Here is a 25,424-nt window from a genome sequence, read left to right as displayed (position 1 = left end):
AAGCTAAATTCCTCCTCTCAGTTTATTTACAGGTGTCTGTTAAGCATTTTAAAGTGAATGTTCAAAGTTAGCCAGTCTCCCCTAAAGCTTTCTTTGTTTTTCCACTTTGTTTGATTGCAAACACACTTTGCCATATGCTCAGATTGAGATAAGCATTAGAGGTGGACTCAGTGATCCTTGTGGGTCCCTTCCAACTCAGAATATTCTGTGAAGTTTTCTGTGTTGCTCTTTGAGTGTGGAGAATTCACTTCTCAGTGCAGTGTGAGTTTTGGTGAGCATTGTGATTGAATGACAACAGTCTGTGATTTAAATCATAAAATAATTGTGAGGATGTAGGTACAGGGAAGAATCTCTGCAAAACATTGTAACTTGATTATTCTTGGGGAAAAAATATCACTTTCAAACCTCCCCGCTAAATTTCTAAATTCAGAGCATTTGTGAGGGCTTCCTTTTCCCACTGCAGCACTCGGCAGGGATTGTGTAGGAGCCTGACTTATTATAGGGTATGTTTATTTATTATAATTTTTATATACTTTCAGATAGCAAATGGTTTGGTGCAAACTACTGGCTGGCCGAGTGTCGTTACATGTATTGGCAACTGGTTTGGAAAAGGAAGGTAAATCATATGTTATCCAGACTTTTGGAAGTACAGATCAATACATTCTGGGCTGCAATACAGCCAATTTAAATATCTTTTTCTGCTTCTGTGTTTTTGGGGGATGAAAAAGCAGCTAAGTAGAACTTGCTTCCTTTGTTACACTAATTAGTTTGTATATGGGTTTGAAATGTTCTCCCTCATGTCAAACCAATGTTCTCTGGTAGCTCTTTAGTCTGACACCTAGTTTTTCAGATGAAATATTTCAGAATTGAATTAGAATAATCATTGCAAATATTAACAGTCTAAAACTACTTTCAGTGCAGGCTGTTATTATGCCATTTTAAATGTGGAATTTCCCATGTTTTCATTTGTGTTTCAAAACAGTTGTCAGGGTGTAACTGTAAAAAGTATCTGTCCAATATCCTTTTTTCTAACACACTTACATAAACTTAAAAATTCAATTTAAAAAGGAAAATACGTATGGCAGCTGATTTAACCTTTCTTTTTGTCACTTTTCTTTAAATCGTCTATTTGGGTTTTTTATCTTAATCCTGCACAGAGGTCACTTCTAATGTTTATTTTGTCATACCACCATACAGTAGTTTTCCATAAATTTTGCAAGAGCTGCATGGTAAATCCACTGGCTCTGATAATGGTTGGTGGATGTAGCACATAATAATGCTACTGCAGTACCATCCTTTGTAGATAAATACCATAAAAGAGCATTATGGTCTGTCAGTTCCAGAGAAGGATATACAACAGTTAAATATATGCTTTCTATATAAAATCACAGCATAGTTGTGAAAATGTAGGTTCAGGTGGTTTTCTGTAGTCCCTGCAGCCTTTTAGGTGAATGTTACAAAATGCAGAGAATAACTGTCATACAGTACTGAACAAAATTGATGAGTCTGCAAAATAAATAGGACTGCTGTTGGATCTCTCAGGTGTTTATTGAGGATGCCAGTCATGCTATGCAGAGGATTAGTCCAATATCCCCGATACGGTTGTAAAGTACAAAAGCAACAGCCTTTACTTTTAGGAGGCCACAGAGTGGACTGGTGGGTAGGGCTCTTGTTTGAATGTCAGTGTTCTGGTTCTTGTTCTCATTTTTCCACAAATTCCATGAAAATGTGGGCAGACCTGTTAGATCTTTAGCCCAAGGAAAAGACTGGGCCTTGTTCAAGTTAGGTTGCTCCACATAAACTGCTGAGGACAAGGCAGTTTTCCCATGTGGAATAACAAGGAAGGGAAAAAAAAACACCCTGCTGTCATGACTTCAGTAGGATTTTTGTGGTTTACATTAGCTGAGCTGGAGCTAATCTGGGATTTCCAGGCAGACAGCAGCCTGATGTGTGTGTGTTAGCCAAGCTTGCACAGGTGTCATCTTCTGCTAGTGCCCAACAAGTCCAGAATGTGACCAGAAAGTACTGAATTTGCTCCACATATCCTGTACAGGTTGTTTTCTTCTGCATGATAAGTCTACCATGTCCTGAAAGCATCAGATTATCAGGGCAATGTGTTTGCAGGAGGATTTTCATTCCCAAAAGCATCAGACTTCATGTCCACATGCTACACAACATCTGCATACTTGTTTAAATCAAAAAAACTCTGTCTAGAAACATGCAAGCCCTAATGGTGTCTTTAAATGCCATTAAATGCAGGATGAGTTCTGCAATGCACAGAGAAGTATTTTACAACACTTTTATTAATATTTAGGTGCCTTGAAATTGCCAGATGGAGACTGTAGCATAAAGAAACGATCAGTTAAAGAACCATAAGACTGCAAATATTGAAATATTTCAGTAACAGCACAGATGAACAGCTATTTTTGATAAACTTCTCTCAATCCAGTAATGCTTGTAATAATAAAAGTTTGTGGGTTGTTGTTTGGTTTTGGTTTTGTTTTTTTTTTAATGCAGGAGAGGTTTGATCATGGGAATCTGGAATTCACACACTTCAGTGGGAAATATCTTGGGATCCTTAATTGCTGCTTACTGGGTGTCCACGTGCTGGGGTCTCTCCTTCGTGGTGCCCGGAGTCATCGTCGCTGTGATGGGGATTGTTTGCTTCCTGTTTCTCATTGAACGTGAGTGCTTCAGAGGGACAGAACCATGGGGGGCTCTAGTTATGGGTGAGGAACACCAGCTGCTTAAGAATAATATAGGTTGGAAAAGACCACTAAGATCAAGTCCAGCTTTTGATCAATCACCACCTTGTTAGCTGGACCGGAGCACTGAGTGGCATGTCCAGTTGTTCCTTGAATATCTCTGGGGATGGGGACTCCACCACCTCCATGGGCAGCCCCTTCTGATGCCTGACAACCCTTTCCATGAAGAAATTCTTCCTGATGTCCAACCTGAACCTCCCCTGGCACAGCTTGAGGCCATTTCCTCTCATCCTGTCCCTTGTTCCCTGGGAGCAGAGCCCGACCCCTCCCTGGTTCCACCCTCCTGTCAGGAGGTTGCAGAGAGCAAGAGGGTCCCCCTTGAGCCTCCTTTTCTCCAAGCTGAGCTCCCCCACCTCCCTCAGCTGCTCCTCATGGCTTCTTCTCCAGACCCTTCCCCAGCTCTGTTGCCCAGAATGACTCCAGTACACTTCAGAATTGAGTCCACCACCCTGTTATTAGTTCCCAGTCTTGATAAATTGTTCAAGTGTATCTTAGCAGAACGTCCCACCTGGCTGCAGTGTATGTTCTGGGCTACCATTCAACCCATGCCATCCATCTTCTGTGCTGTGAAATACAGAAGTCAGCTGGTAGAGCAGGTTGTGACACTTTAAATTAGAAGTTAAAGAAGAATGCCCCATCTTGTCCCTATGAAGACTCAGAGATATGAATGCTTATTTTATACTATAACTGTCCTATCTCAGCAAGTAGAGAGTTCTGCAGAGATAACTAGAATTCTGTAAAGAGCAGGACTGCCAAAATAGCCCTTGTTATTTGTACTGTTGCTTTGTTGTCAGTAAATAACACTGTTTGAAAGTGTTTTAAGAGGCTTCTTTTCACTGTTAACTATATGTGGTGTTGTATTTCAGATCCTAAGGATGTAAGTTGCTCCTGCACACCATCCAGTGTAAGTGAATGCTTTTTCTGTTTTGATTTTTGCCTCCTAATACACGTTTATTAGGGTAGTTCTGGAAATCAGTCTGTATGGCTCTTTCGTGCCAGGCTGTTATAACTGATCCTGTTCTTGAGGGAATGATTTGTCTGTGCTTCACTGATAAACCAGGACCTTATTTTCTCTCAAAGCAAATGAATCAAGAGGTGAATTAATTTGTTTTAAATAAAGTTTTGGAATAGATGATCTTATGATAGTAAAACAGGAAAAAGTGTCCATCTCTTTTTTTTTTCTTGAGTTTTCTTTCTTTCCTCTGGTCTTCATGGGCATCTTCATGGCATTTTGTTCCATCTCCTGCTGTTGCCTCCCTTGCTTAGGTATGGCATAGTGAGTTTGCTGCCAGCTGTATCCTGGGAAGGGTCTCACTGGGAACCCTGTATGAGGCTTTGCAGAAAGAGCAAACAGCCCTTCTGCTGACACAGGGTCAAGGAAGCATGTGTCTGTGGGCTTGGGATGGGTGGTGGGATGTTCCCTTGGATAGAGGAAGGGACAGTAGGAGCACATGGGTAGGGAAAAGCAAGGGATGGATATAAAGCTGAATTGAAGAGATTGGAGCAGTCAGTCAGTTTGTGACAGTGAGTTTAGCCATAATATCATGTGGCATTTATTTGTCTAAAACTCAAATTAATGAAGAAATGTGAAAAGGAGAGAGAAAAAAAATCTGTGCTAAGTTGTATGAATCATATGACAGATGGATGCTTTAGTTTTTGTGGCATCCCAGAATAATTTAGATTGAATCAGGACCTCTGAACATTGTAGAAGCCTACAAGAAGGATGGAAGAGAGAATATTTACAAGAGCATGTAGGAACAGAACAAGGAGGAATGGTTTTAAACTGGAAGAGAGCAGATTTAGATTAGATATTGGGAAGAAATTCTTCCCTGTGAGAGTTGTGAGACCCTGGCACAGGTTGCCTAGAGAAGTTGTGGATGCCCCATCCCTGAAAGTGTTCAAGGCCAAGTTGGATGGACCTCTGAGCAACCTGGGATAGTGGAAGGTGTCCCTGCCCATGGCAGGGGTTTGGAACTGGATGATCTTTGTTCCCTTCCAACCCAGACCATTCTGGGATTCTGTGGTTCTATCCTCTGCTCACAGCAGGTCTAAATTTGACATAGGATCAAATTGCTTAGGGCTGGCCTGCTAAAATTTGAAATCCTTGAGGATGGAGAAGCTGTTTATACGTCAATGTTTGGGAGGTTTTAGAATGCATTGATCCCATGCTTCACTGGCATCAAGTGCATCTTGCATGAGAGCTTATACTTCAAGGGAAGATGTGACTCTCCTGGCACGGTGGTTTGAAAGTCCACATCAGAGATTGACCTCTTAAGACGTTGTTGAAGCAGGATTGAAATGTGTGTGTGCAAATGTCTTAAGCTTTTTTTGGGTTGCTGAACGTTGTATGTATGTTTTTGTGTGCCATTGTGGCAGCAAAACTCATAACTATTTAAATTGTTTCTAAAAGGAAAGCTTTCTCTTCCAAGTACCTACTATAAGATGGTTCCAACACTAGAAGTAGGTTGTAAGTGGTTAAGCTCTGTTACCAAGATATTTGCTCAGTGCTTTTGAAACAAAAGTTCACAGGATGTTTTATGTGCTCAAAATTAAGTATTGTAGGAAGTCGTGTCAATGGCAGAAAGATGTGCCTTGGAAATATTTAATTAAAATGAGAAGATGATTGTTTCCTTTCTTGCCTCACGTAGCTGTGACCCAAGAAGAGGGAGGCAGTCGAAATAGAATGAGAGAAAAATAAAAAGCAAGGAAAGGGAACAGAAAAGAGAGCATTGGGAAGACCAGCTGTGCATAACTTCTCATAACAGAATATCTTTCATAGCCAGGTTTTGTTTAGGAGTGTATTTAGAGGTTCATCTTGTTTCATGTTCCCTAAGGCTCTGGTATGTGTTTGTCTCTGCTGTAACCACAACCTAGAGCAGCTCTTGCCCCAGCCTTCTTTTCCTTTGGCTTCCAGGAACCTGTGGGCAATCTGGTCTGCCATGTTTTCACCTGTTTCTTTGGAAGAATAGTAGGGATGATTGGCAGAGAAGGTCATAGGGTTTCCCAGGTTTGAGAGCAAATCAGGGCTGTTGGGGGAAATGTCAGAGGGAAGGTCCCAAGGGAATCCCAGATGGAAATTATCTATACATGTGAACTATGCCTGTTATTTGCAAGTCTCACAAGTAGGTTGTACAGGGATGATTGCTGGTTCTTTACCACCCTCCTCCAATATTTTCAGATAGATTTTTATTTTTTTTTTACATTTTAAATGCTCTTGAATAGTAACTGAAGGTAATGTTTTTAGTCTGTTATCTCTTCTTTACCAGATAATGTTTTCTCCTCCTCATATGAACTACTCCTGATAAATCTTCTGAATACTTTCAGTGGTCTGGGGAACTCCTGTTCTTAGTTTGTTACTGTGAGATAAGGTGGGATCACAGTACGTTCTCTATTTTTCATTTAATTCTCTTTCATTTCTCAAAGGTAACTTCTGTCAAGTATGAGAGTATTTTAAGTGACTCTCATTGCCTCCTGTTAGGAGTGTCTTTTTTTTTTTCCTTAACTTTTATGGAGTTCAGGAGCACCTAGAGCCTCATGTTTACAGAATTTGCTGTTAAGCCTCGTGGAAGTAAATGTTTGTCATTTGTTTCAAATACACTTTGGCTGGAAAGCACAACTAAAGAGCTCTGCACAGTATATTGCTCATATGTCTCAAGGAGCTGGTATGGAAAATTTCGACATTGAATATCTGTTTGCAGTGATATTTCTAACAAAAAATTAGCATTTTAGGAGCTTTTGCCCCCTTCTATTCACCACCTTTTCCCTCAGTCCCAGAAAAGGACTAGCATTTGGCCTCATCTTCTTTAGGGCACCAGCAGGATCCCTGCTCCAGGAACAGTCTTGTTGCATGAGATGCATTTGACCTTCAGTTTTCCTGGAAACCTTGCCCTCCAGAGCTAAAGGCATCACTTCTTCCTTCCCTGTTCCCGTTTCCCATCTGGAAATCTTGTGGGAGGTTTATAAAAATACTTCCCCACCTGCCTTGAACCCTTTTCAGATTAAGATTCACCACTGTCTTGGGAAACTGTATCCTATTTGAACTGCTCAAATACTTCTCTTCAAACCTGTGTGGTCTGCAAGGATTCCACATCCTTAGTGAACGGATTTAAGCTCACAGCTTCTGTTCACTGCAGGAGGGTGGTTTTAGGAATTAGGGAAATTAATAAGGTCAGAGGAGAAGTTCACAATCTCCTCCAAATGCAGGTGTGCTAATGACAGTGTCTGACTGTAAAGAAAACTGATTGCTAATTGAAGGAAGGTTCATGTAGTAAAAGACTGTGTTAATACTGAGAACAGAATATTTCAGCTATGTTGTACAAGGGTTGGAATTTGTCAGGCATAAAATGCTTGCTGACCTTTTTTTGCTTGGTCATTTCAGTGTCAACCTGAACAACGTTTGTGTTTTTGCAAATGGTCAGAAATCTTTTTTTTTTCTTTTTTTTTTTTTTTTGAGACACTAAAGAAACATTCACACTTGTTCTTCTCATCAGGCTGCAGTAGGTAATTTTTGACAGATGCCTTGGTTAGGTGCAGGCAGCTCTGCTGGCTGGTGCTAAAAACCAAACCTCACTGTGGAAAAATGAGGCCAGTTAAATTTAAGCACCACTAAAATAAATGCTGAGCTTGAGGGAAGGACTTTAGTGTAGATTTATATTGAGATCCAGAGGTCAGGTTCCTCTCTGTGTGATATCACTATCCTGGATGAATTTGGTCTACTGTTTATTTGCAGCGTGATCGTGAGCCCAGTATTTCTACCGAGTTTGTAGTGGTGAGTAATCTGATTTCATTGAGTTGTCCAAAATCACAGAAGGCAAGGCAGGCACAGAGCCCTGAATGTGTGGTTCTTATTCTTTATCCACTGGTTTCCTGGGCTGTGCTTCGTTTGCTTGTATTCATCTTGGCTCTGATTTATCAATCTGAAATTTGTTTCCAAGTAAACACTTGAGTGCAATGAAGGGTTTTTAAATCCCCACACTGGAGGCTTAATCTTTGACTTTCTGAATGGCTGTAGCTGTGACAAATGAAAGTGAGAAACCAGTGTGATTTATTCAGCATTGGTGTGCACTTCCATCATGAAAGTTAAAGAGGAGGTTTAACAGCATTTGGGTAATGTGGTGATTTAGAACTGGTTTTATTGCTTCTCATTTTCTCCCTGGAGTTTTTTTTCCCCCCATAGTTACATACTGTTCATTCAGACCTGTCTTAATGCTCTAGGAACTTCCTTTTTCTTGATTTTGCATTCCCAGGAAACTTAACTCTCTTAAACTCCCGTTGCAAAGTGCTTGTGCACTTAAGAATTACCATGCTGCAATTTTTGTCTTCTGAAAAGGAGAAATAAGTCCAAGTATTAAATGTGCAGCCTCTCAGTCTAGTCCTTTTCCCCACACATTTTCCCCTTACCACAGTAAATCTTACTTTTTGACAGTCAAATGAAAAAGCCATTCATTTTTCCTGTACTGAGCTACTGATTAAAGATGTAGATGACTTGTCTCTAGGTAATGGGTTTTCTTCCCTGTGGATCATTGTAGATCACATTTTTGACAAGAGCCAGATTTTTCTGTAAGATAAAATTTAAAAATCTGTTTTATCAGACCCTTAGGGGCTTGAGTGTTGTTGGTTTATTTTGAGGAATTTGTGCCCAAGACTGCTGCTGCCTCAGCTCTGTACTGAGCAGCAGCAATACTTCAGTTTATCCTCAAAAGTTTTTTGCCTTCTTAGAAGGATTTGAGTGATGAATGGCAGTTTGCCTAAGGAGTACTGCATTACATATCCTTGTATTTTTGTTGGGGAAGAATAACCCAGTGATTAATTTGGAATTAGAATGTTCAGGGAGGATCTGCATTCTTTTTTCATTCATGATGGTGAGCTCAAGGGGTTGGGGTGCGTTATTTGGGGCAGAGTTTGTGGTGGGTTTTATTGTTTTATTTTGGGTTTTTTTGGTTGGTTTTTTTTTAATGTGGCATCAAGTGTGTGATTAGACACTTAAAAATCATCTCACACGTGAGGTGTGCACAATGCTTCTTTTGGTCTTAGCAATAGGTTGTCCATACCTGGCTGCAAATCTCCTTTAAAGCTGTATATTTAATTGAGCAGACAAACCTTAATGTCCCTGGTAAACCTTTTTAGGCCAAAGATCACAGAATTGTTTTCCATGAAGTGCAATTTTGTTGTGAACTGTTACACTAATTCACTTGTAGATAAATAAGTATAAAAAGCAGGTCCATCTAAGTACCTAAAATGTAGCTTTATTGCCTTGATTTTTCTGCTGGACGTGCTGGAGCTGCTCAGGCTCTTCATTAACACTCCTGTCCACAAGTCCATTTCTGGGTTAAAAGAATATAATGCTGCAGAATATAATCTATAGGGATAAACTTTAATCTTAAAGGGATAGGAAAGTGAAGAACCAAGGTTTTCCTGAAACAAATCAACTCCTGTGGTTGCTGCTGGGATCATCTGCTTATGAGAAAAAAACTGTTTGTAATGTCAGTAATTTCAGTGGAGAAAAAAGCAGCCAAAGATGTTAAGAATGGCATGACTGTGCTCTGAAGTCAGTGTGCTGGCTTCTATCTAAAACCAGCATGAAATTAGCCTCCAGATAAATTTGTGACTGCATTTTGTGTACGTTGCCATAGGTCTGCTTAAGAACTTTGAGAACTCAAAATGCACAGTCATTAAATCAAAGATGTTCCATTTGGGGTTATGCTTATGTTACAATCCACAAAAACTTGTCGCAGAGAAATGGTTGACACTAATGTCATCTTTCAAAAAACAAGCAACAGAAGTATGGAGTTGTTTTGTTTTGTTTTTCAGAGTTCTAAAACCTTCCTGAATGGTACATCTCGGTGCAGAATCCAGATGCCGACCTTAAATGCTAAGGAAAATGGCAAACTTCAGGTAAAATATAACATACTGTTGTAAAATAGCGTAGAAGGCTTCCTAAGGCTCATGTGGAACATTTACAGTAGATTTACTGTTGGTGAAGATTACTCCTCCTTTTATGATGCTGAAATCTCCTTCCATCTTCATACACAAATGTAATTTCAGACGAGGGAACTAAGCATTACCTGACATAAATACTGCTCATTTCCTGACATAAATGCTGCTGACAGAGCTGAATGAGATGGCATGCTCACTCAGTTGGTCTTTTCTTGTAATCTTGACACAATTCCAGCAGTGCACTGAAAAATATTTCTGAGATAGCCCACCTGAAATATTTAAACTACATGTATCGTGTTTGTCCTGTCTTTGCAGTCTCACTTCTTTCCCTTTTGAATGCAGCAGTTTTATGTACTTCCAAGATTATGCATGGAGATGGATATTTCTGAAAATGAGCAATTATTCAGAAAAATCTTGCTTAAAACTTGCAACCTTAAGGGCTGGTAATTCTCAGCAGACACTGAATTTTGGACTTGCCGGTTGATGAGGAAAAAGATATTTTATCTTGTGATGGACATTAACTGAAAATTTCCATTTGAAATTTTGTATTTGTATTCAGTACACTTGGCACATTGTATCCTGAGAGGATAACTTTTTTTCCAACTTCTTTCAGACTTTTCCAGGAAAATAGAAACTTCCTGTTCCATTCATCCTTTGCCCATAGAATAGTAATGAGTATTCACAGGGTACAATAATCAGTGGTGGTAAAAAGGTTTTGAAATTTTTGCTGAGGCAGCACTTCACTCATCATTTTGATCAGCCCAGCTTCCACTCCCTCTGGACTGAATTCTTCATTTTCGTTTCCAGCTGCTTAAGAACAGTCTCCAGCCCAGAAACCATTTGTCAGGATTATTTCCCAACCAGCTGGAAGATAAGGGGAGAGATATAAGAATATCAACAGGTGACTGTATTTTAGCTCTGACATCATGACTTAGAATCATGGTTGAGAATGGTTTGTGTTGGAAGGGACCTTAAAGATCATCTCATTCCAACCCCCTGCCATGGGCAGGGACACCTTCCACTATCCCAGGTTGCTCAGAGCCCCTTCCAGCCTGGCCTTGGACACTTCCAAGGATGGAGCAGCCACAGCTTCTCTGGGCAACCTCTTCTAGTGCCTCACCACTCTCACAGGGGAGAATTTCTTCTGCAAATTCCCACTTGCTGGCAGCCTTGGCAGTATTCTCCCCCCATCCTCTCTCCACGCTGCCAGCTGGGTTATACGCTTGTAATGCGGAGTCTTAACGAGGTTTAAAAAGAAATGAATCAAAGAATTAAAAATCCTTGTTTGTCACTCTTTGGGACTTCCTGATTTTTTGCCAGTGACAGAAGAACATCTTTTTCCTGTCAGAAGCAGAGCTGAACATCTTTCCTTTTCACAGTGGTTGTGTTGCAGTTGTGTGGAGCTGATTCTCACAGTCAGCTTTTGAGCCTGTGCAAACAGCAGATGTTTTGCATTTATGAGTTGGTCTCCAAGCACACTAGAATGGCAGCTTTTACTGGGTTTTTATTGACCTCTGCAATTACTGTAAAAAGAAAGCAAATACTCAGGATCTGCAGTGATTGAAAGCAGAATGTGTTTTTGGCTGCGTGGTCTGAATACCTCTGTGCATTCATTGCTGCTTATGTTAGGTTGGCCTCTTAAAAATTACACAAAATTGAGGGATAATGAATCCTTCCCCAGAGATCAAAAGTGTGCCATATGCCTAATCATGCTGTATGACAAGCTGGCAAGGCTGTACAATGTTAACTCTGCCAAGCACAAACTGCTGGTTTTATTTATCTTTAGTTATTTGCAGCATAAAAGTCCCATATTGTCGACAGAAGTTTCCAGCATGAGTTAAATAAGTTTTTTGGGACTTTAGTCACTTCTACTTCAATATTTAACCCACTCTTTCAAAATAGATGTAGAGCTACTTGTCTGAGAAATGAGCAGCATTGCCTCAGACAATGCTGGCTAAGTTTGCTGTGCAGATTGTGCACTTAGACACTTACCTGGAAGTGTCTTCCAGTGAATCCAGGGGGAGCTTCACTGCTTAAACCCTTCTTTTTCTCCTCTCTCTCTCTCTTTCTCTCTCTCATGTTTTTTAAGTGTTAATAGCTGATGGTTTGAATTGCTAAATCCAAAATTCAGTTGCTAAATTACTGCATTTAAAATAGTTCAAGTTTTGAAGTCGCTCCAGTAATTCAGAAGATAAATACTGACGATGATGATGATGGAGTGACTCGTGCCATGAACAGTTTTACAGTGCCAAGTCAAAGCTCCCTAGATGTTTTTGCTGTCTTCCACTTAGTACTTCATCAGGGTACAGGGTATATCCTGTATCCTATCTACAAATCATGTAGAGAATTTTGGATGCTACACGGTGGCTCCTAAAATTATGCTAAGTGTCTGGGCTCAGGTGTGCAGATGGTTCCTTAGTGCCTTCTAAATGATGTTCTTTAAAAACAGAACTTATTTAGAAACACAGAGTGTAAAATAGCAGAATTGAATTTTTCCAACACTTTTTTTTTCTCCTTTCTTCCTACATCAACTTGCCAAATGTTAACCAGAAAGTTTTAATCTTTGTAATAAATACTGGAAATCAAATGACCTGTTGTTTTATCCTTCCTAACCAACAGTGAGATATATATTTGAAGCTTAATTCTTCACTGAGGCTTTATTCAAATGCTGAAGAATTAGGAGGAAGAAGACAGTATGTAGAACACATAGCTAGGAAAAGTGCACAGCCAGGTAAAGCTTCTCAGTGAGCAGGTGAAAGTGAGGATAGCTGCATCCCATCCTTTTTCTGAGTTGGAAAAGAGGTACTGAGGGATATTTATACCTGAAATTTCTTTTTTCTGTGTACAGCTGGAAGATGTAAATTTCCAGTTCTATTCTGAGTTTGTTTCAGTGTGGTGGATGGATAAAAATAACATATACCCTCATGGCTACAGTGGGATGGCTTGTTCTTGTTGAGTGGTAACTTGCTCCACAAGTATTCTTAGCAGCCAGTGGAATTCTTGGGATAAAATTCTTTCTAGTGCTAAAAAAGGACTCAGAATTCACAACTTAGGTAATGCTGGTACATTCTAGGCTTTTATAATTTGGGAATTGCAATGCTCAAATGAAACAGAGGTGAAAAAATAAGCGATTTCTTAACATAAAACACCCAATTTCCATAATTCAATTGGAAAGATGGCTTGTATTTAAATCAGTGAATAAGATGGTGTTGCAGAGTCTGAAAAATGGGCTTAATATTTGCACAGAAAGAAGATAATATATACTTTATATGGAAATGTGTTGTAGTATTCAGTAGATTGTCAGCTTTTATTAGACCACATTTATGTAGTGGGGTAAGGGACGCCTGGAAACTGCTTTATTCCACCAAATGTACTCTAATATGTGAAATTGTTCCACAATAGAAGAAAAACATGATTCCATAATAGAGTGTATGCACTCAAACATAAACAACTAGAATTATTTCACCTGATATTCTGTATATACTCTCTTTGTATCTACTCTGCATATTGAAATCAAGGTATTTTTAAAAGCTGTAACTTTCAGTGATAAAATATATACTTGTTTTTTTAAAATTATTTTGGAATTACTTGATTTCTTTGTACACACGTTCTGATTCTTTGTTCTTTTCTCTCTCACGTGGTTGCTGGGGGAAACAGCAGGATCCAGAGATACAGCACTTACTTAGTGACAGTGAAAACAGCAGCGTGTCCCTGAACTCCAACACTGTGGTCAGTGGGGAAGGAAGACATGGGACATCAGCAATCAGCTTCCTTGGGGCCTTGAGAATACCTGTGAGTACTTGTGCTGTTCCTCTAAGAATTAAGTTTTGCCTCAGAATTCATGTTTCTGTGAAGATCTGGATGGAGTGGTAGAGGATATATTAACTTTGCATCACAGTCTTGGAATGCTGAGGGCTCTGGGTTTGTCTGGTTTGGAGGAAAGGAGGCTGAGAGGCAAACTCATTGCTCCCTACAGCTTCCTGAGGAGGGAGGTGGACAGGGAGGTGCTGATCTCTCTCTGTTAGTGTTTGGCATTTGGACAATGCCTTTATTAATGTGCTTTAACTTCTGTCAGCCCTGAAGTGGTCAGGCAGTTGGACTTGATGGCTGCTGTAGGTCAACTGAAATAGTCTATTCTATTCTAAACTCTCTTCTAAAAGTTTACTGATCTGTCTTAATGACATGTAGGTGCTAAGGATGGAATAACAGACTGAATCTATAAGCACTTCTTGTCAGAACTGCCTTCCATGGCTTCCCTTTTTACATTCTTCAGCATTGTTTTTAAAAGCTTTAATTTTATAGTCTGTTGTAAGAGAAGTTTCAAACAGCCCTAACGTTTGGGCTGCTGGTAAAGGAAAAGAAGTTTCCTTTAGGCCAGGACTTGCATTACTTGATTGTCCTCTCAGACAGAAGCCTAAAAGCTTCAGTGGGATGCAGAAAAATTATTATTTGCAAATTAATTTGGACCATATATAAAAAGTAGGGGAGGAAATACCCAGTACTCAGCCACTATATTCCTGGATCTTCTCATCCTTTCCAGTCTGGTCCTCAACTGTTTTTTCCTGTGGTAAAGTGGAAGTAATGGGTAGAAAGATTGCTGCTGCTGCCACCTGGAATCTCAGAGCCTCTGTGGTATTTTTACTGCCTGCTGATGGGAAGGGTCACAGCTCCATGTGGAGTGGGGCCAACTCTGTGTGTGTGCTGTTCCTGAGATTAACTGCAGCCCTCCATACCAGGGGTTTCAGAAATCTGTTTTCAAACAAGAAGTTATCAGATGGTGAGGGGAATAAAAGTAGGTTAATTTGGCAGTTTAGTTGCAGCTCTGTGCAGTAAGTACACTTTTATGTTCCCAGCAGGAAAGAGGATGGAGCGAGTCAGTGTCTAAAATATGTCATTTCCCTGTGTGCTCTTGCCACAAACTGATTTGAACTGTGTCACACTGGCTAACTGCCTTTTACAAAGAGCTGAACAATAGGGAAGAAATCTTGTGCCCATCTGAAGGAAGGATCTAAAAAGCACAAAAAGATGCCAGTTGCTCTGGAATACACTCCAAACCCGCTATAATGCTGTATGACAACTCTTTACACAAGGAAAATAAGTGATGTAGGTGTCCCAAACAGTATGAAATCCTTCACCTTCATTTTAGTGTTCTCTCTTCAGGTTATTCTGTACCATTTTAGTGTTTTCAGTCAATTCAGTACAATTGAAAAAAAAAAGAGAAAAAAATACAAGTAAAATACCACAGTCTGCTCTTTGTGCTCTCAGGGGAAGAATGCTTCTTGGGAATTCTCGAGAGAAAAAGAAAAGCCTAAATGCTTCTTAGAAACCATTTTCATAATGGCCTTTGAAAGTAAATAGCTCTGTCAAGATACTAACTTCCTATTTTCTTTATTCTTTCAGGGAGTTGTAGAGTTCTCCCTTTGTCTTCTGTTTGCAAAGCTAGTGAGCTACACTTTCCTCTTCTGGCTTCCCCTCTATATCACAAGTGTAGGTAAGTATCACAGTAAAGGGATACAGAATTATGACTACAAGGTGTCTGGGAATACAAGCTTGAAATAAATAAGAAAATAAACATTACTGCTTCTGAAAGAGGCTTTCTCTGCTGCAGTAGCAGGAGTGTTGTAAGTCACCAGCTAACATATTTCTCAGGTTTATGAATTCAGTATTACAAGAGGGCATTTTCAAAAGAAACAAAAGAATCTGACATCATCAACAATTCCAGGTATAAATGCTGTGTCTTTGGCTTTTGCAAACAAATCAAAAAGGCTTATTTTCTAAAAGTGCTTTTCATTATTGGAGTGTCTTATTCAAATCTGTACAAAACAATCTAAATTAACTTATTTATCTGTTTCAGTACTGCTGTTTTGGTTTTTTGTACTTTAGAGTGCAGAGAAAGGAGTTCTCCCTAACCAGAGAAATTCATGTTCTTGTGAGCCATGATGGGACCTTTAAACCCCCAGAACAGAAAAGATGTGCTGGGCAAGTATGGCAGGAACAACCAGAAGAGAGAGGCAGAGGTTGAACCAGCAGAGGTTGAACACCCTGTGAAAGCACAAAGTGCTGCAAATCCTGGAGCTGAAACCTCTTATGTGTGGACCAAAGCCAGTGATTCTGCAGGACTGGGTACCTTGAGAGCATTGGGCTTTTAGGAGAAAGGTTAATGATGTTTGCCTTGGTACTGTTGTCTGTGTTGTGGCAGATGTTGGTGAGGTTATGGTGGTGCCCCTGACCCTTCTGCCTTAGCACATACTGCTCTGTAAATTGTATTGCAGAGGCTTCAAAAAAAAAAGGTGGATTTTAGAAATTCAGCTCCTTTGGAAACTTCACACTTAATAGGACTGGGTTGCCCAACTTCCTGATGTACTTTTGGGAATCTGGCCCTGTTAGCAAATCAATAGATACATTAGGTTAAATATAAGTATGTGCACAGTGGTCCTCAGTGCCCCTGGCAAACTGTGGGGTTGAGGAAGTCCCTGTGTCTTTGCAGTCCCCTGGAACTGCACAGTGCAAGTTGTGCCAAGCTATAATTTAGTGATGGATATTACAGGTCTTATGGTGGAGGCCTCCAGGATGAGGCTCTGTAAGTGATCCAAATCTACACTAATCATGCTTTTAGAGCAAAGAGCCTCATTTGTGAGTGTTTGTTCCTGTGTATGTGGTTATTCACAAACAGGAAACTTGTTAGGCCAGACTTCAGCATGGATACAGTCCAAGCACTGTTGAGGGCCACCAACACAACTGAGCTCTTGGGTGACATCAAGATCAGAGGCAGCCTGGGCTGCAGTGATGATTTACTGGTGGAGTTCACAGTCCTGAGGGATCTGAGTCAGGCAAAGAGTAAAGTCAGGGCTATGAGTTTTAGGAAAGCAAACTCCAGCTGCTCAAGGAGCTGATCAATAGAACCCCCCGGGAAACTGCCCTCAGGGACGAGCAGAACAGAGCTGGCAGATCTTGGAGAATGTTTTCCATAGAGTACAAGAGCTCCTGATCCTCAGGTGTAAGAAATCAGGAAGGGAAGGCAAGAGATGGTTGTGGCTGAGCTGAGACCTGTTGGTCAAACTACAGGACAAGGAGGAAATGCACATGTGGGCAGTGGAAGGCAGGACAGGTATCCTGAGCAGAGTATGAGGACACTGCCCAGTTGTGTAGGGATGAGGTCAGGGAGGCTGAGGTGCAGCTGGAGCTGAACTTGGCAAGGCACTCAAAGAGTAGCAAGAAGGGTTTCTAGAGGTATGTGACCCAAAAAAGAAAGGTCAAAGTAAGTGTACATCCCTCTCCACCCCCTACTCATGAACAAGACTGACAAACTGGTGACAGTGGATGAGGAGAAGGCTCAGAGAGGTGCTGGTGGATGAGAGGCTGGACACGAGCCAGCCATGTGCACTGGCAGCCCAGAAACCACCTGTGTCCTGGGCTGTATCAAAACCAGTGTGGGCAGCGGGGTGAGGGAGAGGATTCTGACCCTCTGCTCTCATGAGACCCCACCTGCAGACCTGCCTCCAGCTCTGGGGTCCCCAGCTCAGGAAGGACATGGAGCTGTTGGAGCAAGTCCAGAGGAGGCACCAAGAGGGATGGAGCAGCTCTGCTGTGAAGACAGGCTGAAAGAGTTGGGGTTGTTCAGCCTGGAGAAGAGAGTGCTGCGGGGAGACCTTATTGCTGCCTTTCAGTACTTAAAGAAACACTGAATAAGTACTTCTTATAAGAAAGATGGACCAGCATTTTAGCAGGGCCTATTGCAATAGGACAAAGGGTAATGATTTTAAACTAGAAGAAGGTAGATTTGGACTAAACATGAAGAAGAAATTTTTTACAATGAGGGTGGTAAAGCACTGGAACAGGTTGTCCAGAAAGGTGGTGGATGCCCCATTCCTGGAAACATTCAAGGTCAACAAGGTCAACATTCAAGGAACAACGTGATCCAGCTGAAGATGTCCTTGCTCATTGCAGGAGTTTGGACTGGATGACCCTTAAAGGTCTGTTCTAACCCAGATCATTCTATAATTCCATGATTATAAAAGTGGTAAAATGTCTCTTGCAGTGATTGTGATTGCATTCAAAAAGCTATGTTGCTGCATATCCACTTAGATATATTTCTCTTGCAAAATGTCACCTTGTGGCAGCTTATTCCTGTGAATAAACAGCATTGCTGTAAGATGCCTTTGCCCTGACATGACAAGACTGTGGTGAGATTTCTGTCTTTTGTAGTCTAGAAATGACACAAATGTTTTGCTTCCCTCACTAGAGCATCTTGATGCCAAAAGAGCTGGGGACCTTTCTACACTGTTTGATGTGGGTGGAATCTTTGGTAAGTTTTAATACTCATATTTCATCCTTATTCACACCAGTTCAGGGAAAAACTCTGGTACACACAGATTACATATACTATTATATAGTCTTTGTGTTTTGTGTCCACTGAAGAAGAGTGGCAGTAAAGGTGCTGAGCTGAGAGCTGTGTTGGGTAGGAAAATATCTTCAGAACCAATTATGTTGTCGAGTACAAATTGTAATAGTCAAATATTATGGAATAATAGCTCCATCAGCTCTGGCTCATGAGTCTGGGTCGTACCACCTATCAAAATATCTTCCTTTTGCCACTCTAACAAAACAAATTGTATATTGTGTATTTTCTGTGGGCACAGAGATGATTTGCCACAGGTGTTCTGTTTTTTTTTTTAAATTATGACTGCATGTGATAAAATTGGGAGATTGTCATAATAATAAGGATGAGGCTATTCCTTTCTAATTTGTGAGGTGACCAATGAATAATTAAATTTCGATGCCAGTGTAGACTGTATAGCTCACAATAAAACAAATGTCATCATCCTGAAGCCTGGTTGACTTAGCACACACATCCATCCCCTGTCCACCTCCCCCACTTCCCTTATGGAAATAAGCCTTGTATCAGTCCATTGGAAAATAATGCTCATGACAGAGGAGTTTCCCTGGATCAAGAGCTGAGTAGACCTTGGTAGTTCAAGATGTTGGTGTCCAGGTATGTTGCAGTTTCTGTTCCAGTCTTGTGCTGGGTGTGACTTCTGCCATTTTTCGCTGCTTCTTTCATCCCAGAGAGCAAATAGCCAGAGTCAGTAGTACCTTAGAGATGTGGGTGATGTCTTTCAGCAGCATCTGATTCTGCTGTGAACACAAGCTTAACAACCTGCCAGTGCAGCTTGGACCTCTGGTATTTATATTTAAATACAAGTAGGATGTGAGCACTTCGTAGATGGGCAGCTGGGAAGGGAGAGGCAGGCCCAGGGTGACATTTAGGAATCTGGAGAATCCAGAGACCTTCCTTTCCTTCTCCCTGTACCAAATTCCCTTTATATAATTTTGGCAGCTCCTTTCCTCAGGCCTTGCAGCCCCCTCCAGCCACGTGCTCCCATTAGTGCAATGTGTACAGCTGTTGGCAAACAAAACAAGTAGGGAAAATTAAACAGCTTGGGTTGACTACCTGGAGAGAAAACCACATATTTCATTTGCCCCAAGATACAGAATAGCTCATTTCCTGTGGTCAAAACGTGACAAAGACATCAAACTTGAGAACTTGATGGAGTTAAGAGACCAGTGAGTAGCTGAGCCCAGCTGTATTCCAGAGCACCAGCACTGGGGCCATGCCCTGCCAAAAAGGCTTTTTGCCTTGGATATTCGGTTGGAATAAACAAGGAAGAAGAACAATAGTCTGCTTCTGTTATCTTCAAGTCATAACTGGTTGGGTTAGTGAGGATTTTGCTGTGTGAATTATGTTGTCAGGTTCACATGCTGTGCTGCTGTGTGTAACTGTAGAGTAAAAGCCATTGGGTTGTGTTGCATTGAGTATAACTGATGTCTTTTGTGTAAAACAGGCACTGAGTGTTTTCCTCACACACCTGTGTGTTCTTCCAGGTGGAATTTTGGCAGGTCTCATTTCAGACAGGCTGGAGAAGAGGGCATCAACCTGTGGGATGATGTTATTGCTCGCAGCACCCACGGTAAGAGATTGCCCCTCTCAGCTGTGGCTGAGACTGTGACAGCATTCCTTGGACAGTCCTGCAGGCAGCATCTTCTAACTTGGATATGAAGAGTTCAGGCAGATTAAAAACTAGCATGGAAAGTTGAGCCAAGAATAGACATTTGGGACTGCCTTTACTAAACAAGCAAATAAGTTTAATGTATTGTTTGTCATAGATTATATGGAATCTTTCACTGTGTTGTGAAAGTAGATGTGTAGTTCTTAGCCAGAATTTTACCTGCTCAGAGGCTAAAATTTCTGTGCTGTAGCTGTTGGAAAACTGGCAGTCATACACAGGAGATGCATTTTTCTTTTATTCTTTTGTGAGCACTGTTCTGTGCTGTGTTGAAGGTGCAATTGGAGAGTTTAAAACTGAGTGGTCTCATAACACAGCCCTTCCTTCTGACAGGACATACTGGGGAATAGGATCATACCCCTTTTCTCCCTCCTGTATCCAATCAAACAATCATTCTGCTGTGGTCTAAAAGGATTTAGTCAAAAACCTGGAACTAGCTTTCATGTAATACCAGCTAAGATATTTTGTAGTTAACATGGGAAAAATGGGGAACCTGGGATTAGTCTGTATGTTGATATTCAGAATGCTCATTTTTCTGGCTTCACAGTTGTACATGTTCTCTACAGTCAGTAAAATGGGACTTGAGGCTACTGTGGGTGAGTATTTTTAAATTATTCTGCCTAGCTTTCTGTGAACTTTTAATTTATGTTCCTTTGATGCTCCTTCCTTTTTATTTTATCTTTTCCCTTAGAGGAGGAAGTTTGGAAGCAAGTTCCTTAAACTTGATCTTACAGGCTTTCTACAGGGTAAAGGGAGGAGGTAGGAAGCAAGTAAAGGTTGGCATGAGAACAGTGATTTAGTTCATATAATTAAGTCTTTCTGGAGCTTGTTGTGTCAGTGCAGGCTTTTTATTATATTCCCTATACCAAATGTCAGAGGTGTTTAAAGACTACTCATAGTACTTTTGACAGCAATATTTACTTGTGTAGGCTGAATTCACTTGTGGTTTTCTATCTCTTACCTCAAAGCAGAAATTAAAACACAAATACAGACAGTGGTGTCTCCCCTTCCTAAAGGCCTCAGTCAGTTTTAGGATCCCATGGTACTGTACAAGCAGAGAAGGGGCTTATAGGTATATCCTGTGAGTAACCCTGCTCGTACAGTCAGTTTGGTCAAATTGTCCCCTTTTTCTGACCTACCAGGATCAATAAAGGCCCTGGGAAGTGCTTTTCGTCTCAGCCCTGTCTTCTGTTATGTTTGAGAATTCACACCATGAAATAAAGCATTTTGAAGAGAGGGAGGAATATATGTTGGTTTTCTTTCTTTCCCAGTTCTGTAATGGGGTCAGGGGAGCCAAAGATGGATTAAACCATTTGGGAACCATAGGCTGTGATGTCTCCTGTTAACAGTCTTTCAGGCAACTCAGATTTTCCACTTTTTTAACTTTCTACAGTGATGCTGCTTATCAGTGGTGCCCTGGTGAATGGCCCTTATGCCCTGATCACCACTGCTGTCTCTGCTGACTTGGTGAGTTTGGCTTCCACTCCGTTTCCCTGTAGCAGTTTGGCCTCCAGAGAGAGCCCTTTGACTTCTGCAGGGTCAGCAGGGAAGGGGCTGCATTGTCCCAGAGCAGAGGAGCTGGATAGGCAGTGCTGAACTCCCACTGAGATTGTTTTAGTTTGTGTGTTAGTGTGAAGGAGTGCCATGCTTGTGAGAGGCCTCTAAATTATTCTGGACCACTAACAAGGCAGCAAATCTTGTAGATGACAGCCCAACATTAACATGAATGTTGCATGCAAAGCCAGGCCACTGTACAGGTGCCTTCTCCCTTTTTATATTTCATACCTTTAAAGAAGGGGAGGAGGTGTACCTTCGTGAGAGATGAGCTGGTGACTTAATTCCCATCCGGGAAGAAAGCTATACCTGCCACAGACTTTTACAAAAGTAGAAGTATATAAAAATAAAAAGTCAGGATTCACATGGTGCCCTCAGCTCTGCAGTTACTCAGGCTGTGACAGCACTTCAGGTGGATCAGGTCACAGATGCCATGTGAAAACAACCCTGCTGCTGTTCATTGGGGAGGCTTTGGAAGGTGTTGGTTCCTTAAGGCACCAAGCAAGAAGCAGAAGTCCTCTAACAAATGTGCTAAATACAGGAAAAGGAGCAGGGCAGACATCTCTGGAGCTCTGTCGTTGGGCTTGGAGGTCTTGGCAATACCAAGGTGGCCACAGTGCATTGCCCATTTCATCCTTGCTGAAGGGGCTGCTGGCTGGAAGGTCGGGCCTGACTCTGCTGGATATTTAAACCATCTTCACAACATGTATCTAATGTGGAGGGGTGTGAGCTGGATGATGTTGCAAGGACTTTCTTCAGAGTTCAGCATAGGAGGGCCTAAGCCATCTTTGTCACTTCAGGGTACCCACAAAAGCCTGAAAGGGAATGCAAGAGCCTTGTCCACAGTGACGGCGATCATCGATGGAACTGGATCTGTAGGTAAGCCAGAGCTGAGGATCACCTGCCCTGGCTGGGATAGGTTAAAACTAAGGATCTTTGACAAACTGGGCTCTCACTTCAGCTCACATTTTACCAGGACTCAGAACAGCTTTGAAAATGGGGAATGGCAGAGACTTGGCCTGAAACCTGTAGTGGTCCCACACTTGAGGGTGGGAGGAAGAGGGTTTTAGACTGATGCTGGGCACAGACAGCAACAGTAGATGCCACTTGTTTCTAGGATCAGGGATATTTTATTCATGCCCTCTGCACTGGTATGTAGAAGGGAAAATTGAGTAACATTCAGCTTAACACTAGATGATCATTTTGTTGAGCGAAGGGCAGACATTTATCACAAATGTAGCCTTCCAGCTTCCCTGGGTTAGGTTTCCCTTTGGCTTGCATCTGTACCAGTAGTGTTTTGCACTTTCTGGGACCTTTTAATACATAAGGTAATACTGAGTTAACTAGAATCTTAGAACATGCTGAATTGGAAGGGACCCATCAGGACCGTGGAGTCCAACTCCTGGCGCCCCAAAAATCCCACCATGTACCTGAAAGCATGGTCCAAACACTTCTTGAACTCTGTCAGGCTCAGTGCTATGACCACTTCCCTAGGGAGCCTGTTCCAGTGCCCAGTCACCCTCTGGGGGGAAAAAACATTTCCTGATACCTAACCTAAACTAGGTGGAAAAATTGATACTCTGAGTAACTGTATTTCAATATGGTACATCTTGTATTGCACAGCTTGACAACACCAATACTGTATTTTAGGTGCAGCTTTGGGGCCTCTCTTGGCTGGTCTTATTTCCCCATCTGGCTGGAACAACGTGTTTTACATGCTCATGGTGGCAGATGCATGTGCCTTGCTAGTAAGTCTACAAATATTATTTAGTGGCTGTGTATTCCCTCTGTGCAAAACTATCCCAAAATGCAAGTTTTCCCTTCGCAATTTCAATACTCTGTCTTCTGTGAAACATCCACTGTGTAGGAAACTTTCAATTAAAGAGCAAATCTGCTCGTTTTGAAATTCTCATCTAATTTTAATCAAAAGTGGAGACTTAGATCTGATGAAGTTCATGAGCAACAGGAATTAACAGCTGTTAATTGCTGGCTGAGCAGCTTCCAGCAGGCTTAGTTGTAAATAAACTTTCATATCCAGACCTAGAAGTTGACTCAGATTCCTCTCACAGCAGAAGGACTTTTGTTTTCTTGAAAGGAGGTTGAGCAAAGCGGTAACAAACGTTCTCCTGCGTTGCTGTATCCCCAAAATCACCGCGATAATGAAGCTGCTGAAAGTTAATACATCACATTTTCCAGATGGGCCCTAAGACTGCTGTATTAGGTTGGATGAAAAACTGGCACCCTAACTTTTGACAGTAACCAGGAGCAGATGTTTAGGTGAAAGGAGCGGAGCACGCACGCGGTGGTGGCTTGGTTAAAAGCACATCCATTTTCCCTTTTTTTCCTCCTGAAATCCTGTGTGCTTGAGAGAAAGATCTGAAGAGGGCTTTGGGTTGGGTTTGTCTCGTTTCTGACTCACTCTGCTCCGATTTTAAAGACCGAGGCAAGCACAAAAAGAGGCAAGGCAAGTCTTGCTGTACCTTCGAAGTCAGTCTTGCTGCACCCACCTGTAGGTCACGTTCTTGTGTGTTCCAGAGATTCCCCTGGCAGGTGTCTGTACCTGCTTTGTTCTCCCCCAGACCAGAATCATGCTGTGAAGTACCTCAGAGGTGTCCTGAAGTGTCACCTGCTTCTCCTCTCCTTTGAAATCCTGGGTGGAAGTGCTCTTGAAAGGGCAGGGTGACTGTGAAACACTCCCAGGAGCTGATGCTGAGAGTTCCTGTTCCTGATGCTGAGACTGTTCCTTCCTGACATGAGAAAGTCTTGCTTTGAGTTACAGTTGAGGCTTTTTTTTTTTTTTTCTGAATTCAAGTTAACCTCAAAAATTTTAAATTTCACATTTAGGATGTGAAATCTCTGGAAATTCAGTAAATAGATTAGGCAAGTTAATAGCTGATGTATTTTGCCATATTGGTAGTCAGCAGTGTGATAAATCCCGGTTTGTGCTGTTTTCAGTATTAGGTATTTCATGCTGCAGAGTGAGGTTTTGGAGCTTATTGTACTTCTCCCAAGTGGACCTAAAGCTCTGTTGTTTGTTTTTTTTTTTTTCCTTTTATAGTTATTGATTAAAACCAAGTGAAAATAAAAAAAAAACACCAGGTTTCTTTGCAGAATCAATTAAAACACTACATTTCATTGCAAAATCGATTAAAACACCTTTGCAAAGCTCTGTTCTTGAGAGGTTTGACCCAGCTGTTGTAATAAATCCTCTTGTTCTGGTTTTACTGTCCTTTCCACTACAGCATAAAGTGTTCAAATGTTATTTCTTCAAGGGAGCCTAGAGGGGCTTTAGTCTCTTACGTGGTGTTCAGTTCTGTCATTCTTGGCCACTTCTGTACCTCTAAAATGTTAGGTTTAACTTCTTAAAACACTAATACTTAGAATAGTGAAGAAACTTCTATTTTATAACAGTGAGAGTCTGAGGATAATGCAGCCTGAAACAGTGAGGAACCCTGAACGTTCTATTTCTGTCTTTCAAGTACGTGAGAATCACCAATTTTAATCACTTTGCTGGTACTATCTTAGTAGTCCTTTTAAAGTGCACTTGAAATTCCTGATCCAGCACAGACACACCAACTTGGCTCATCTTGACTAATTGTGTGATTAAAGCCTTTCACACACAGAGTTGTTTTTCCAAATAACAGTTAAAATACTTGTATGCTCCAAAATTTCTATCTGCCATGTTTTCTTGAAGTCTTGGGTTCCCTCTGCTGGTTTCTTTACATGTTTGCCAGAAAACCATTCTGGTTTTTATGGAAAAAAATTGATCTCTTAGTTGCAGAAAGGAAATTATTTTCCTCTTGGCTATTCATTGTGAAAACTCCTCCTCCAAACATTGACTGAGCATCTGTAAATCTTTGAATTTTTTAAATTTATTTTTTTCAAAACTGAGTTAAGCATTACAGGGTAATATTTCAAATGAGAAACTCTTCAAGTAACAATGAACATCTTATCCTGAAGTAAGTTTCTTAGCTTATTTGTTTGTTTATAGATACTAACACAGATATTGTGATTGTTTTCGCAGCTCTTACTCCGTCTTATTCAGAAGGAGCTTCAGTGTGATGCAGATCACACTCTGTAAGTGCTATGAATTGCTGTTGCTTGT

The 25,424-nt window shown here is 41.2% G+C and overlaps 1 protein-coding gene across 10 annotated transcripts in view; it reads left to right on the top strand.

Moving 5' to 3' along the window:
- SLC37A1 (solute carrier family 37 member 1) overlaps nt 1–25,424 on the top strand; it is a 39,204-nt gene that overhangs the window by 10,644 nt on the left and 3,136 nt on the right. For 7 of the 10 annotated variants that reach the window (XM_051770817.1, XM_051770816.1, XM_051770819.1 and 4 more), the window contains 14 exons: nt 540–616; nt 2,518–2,684; nt 3,632–3,669; nt 7,495–7,533; nt 9,576–9,659; nt 13,359–13,493; nt 15,102–15,192; nt 17,944–18,006; nt 19,584–19,669; nt 20,313–20,361; nt 21,159–21,232; nt 22,120–22,198; nt 22,970–23,067; nt 25,344–25,396. In XM_051770817.1, coding sequence (XP_051626777.1) covers nt 540–616; nt 2,518–2,684; nt 3,632–3,669; nt 7,495–7,533; nt 9,576–9,659; nt 13,359–13,493; nt 15,102–15,192; nt 17,944–18,006; nt 19,584–19,669; nt 20,313–20,361; nt 21,159–21,232; nt 22,120–22,198; nt 22,970–23,067; nt 25,344–25,396 — 1,133 coding nt within the window. The remainder of the gene's footprint in view (nt 1–539; nt 617–2,517; nt 2,685–3,631; nt 3,670–7,494; nt 7,534–9,575; nt 9,660–13,358; nt 13,494–15,101; nt 15,193–17,943; nt 18,007–19,583; nt 19,670–20,312; nt 20,362–21,158; nt 21,233–22,119; nt 22,199–22,969; nt 23,068–25,343; nt 25,397–25,424) is intronic. The other 3 variants (XM_051770824.1, XM_051770826.1, XM_051770825.1) reach the window with 3 other exon arrangements.

Source organism: Manacus candei, unplaced genomic scaffold (genome assembly GCF_025592945.1).
Source record: "Manacus candei isolate 608988 ecotype Guabito, Panama unplaced genomic scaffold, ASM2559294v1 h1tg000126l, whole genome shotgun sequence".
NCBI classification, from domain to species: domain Eukaryota; kingdom Metazoa; phylum Chordata; class Aves; order Passeriformes; family Pipridae; genus Manacus; species Manacus candei.
This window is presented reverse-complemented; position numbering and strand designations above follow the sequence as displayed.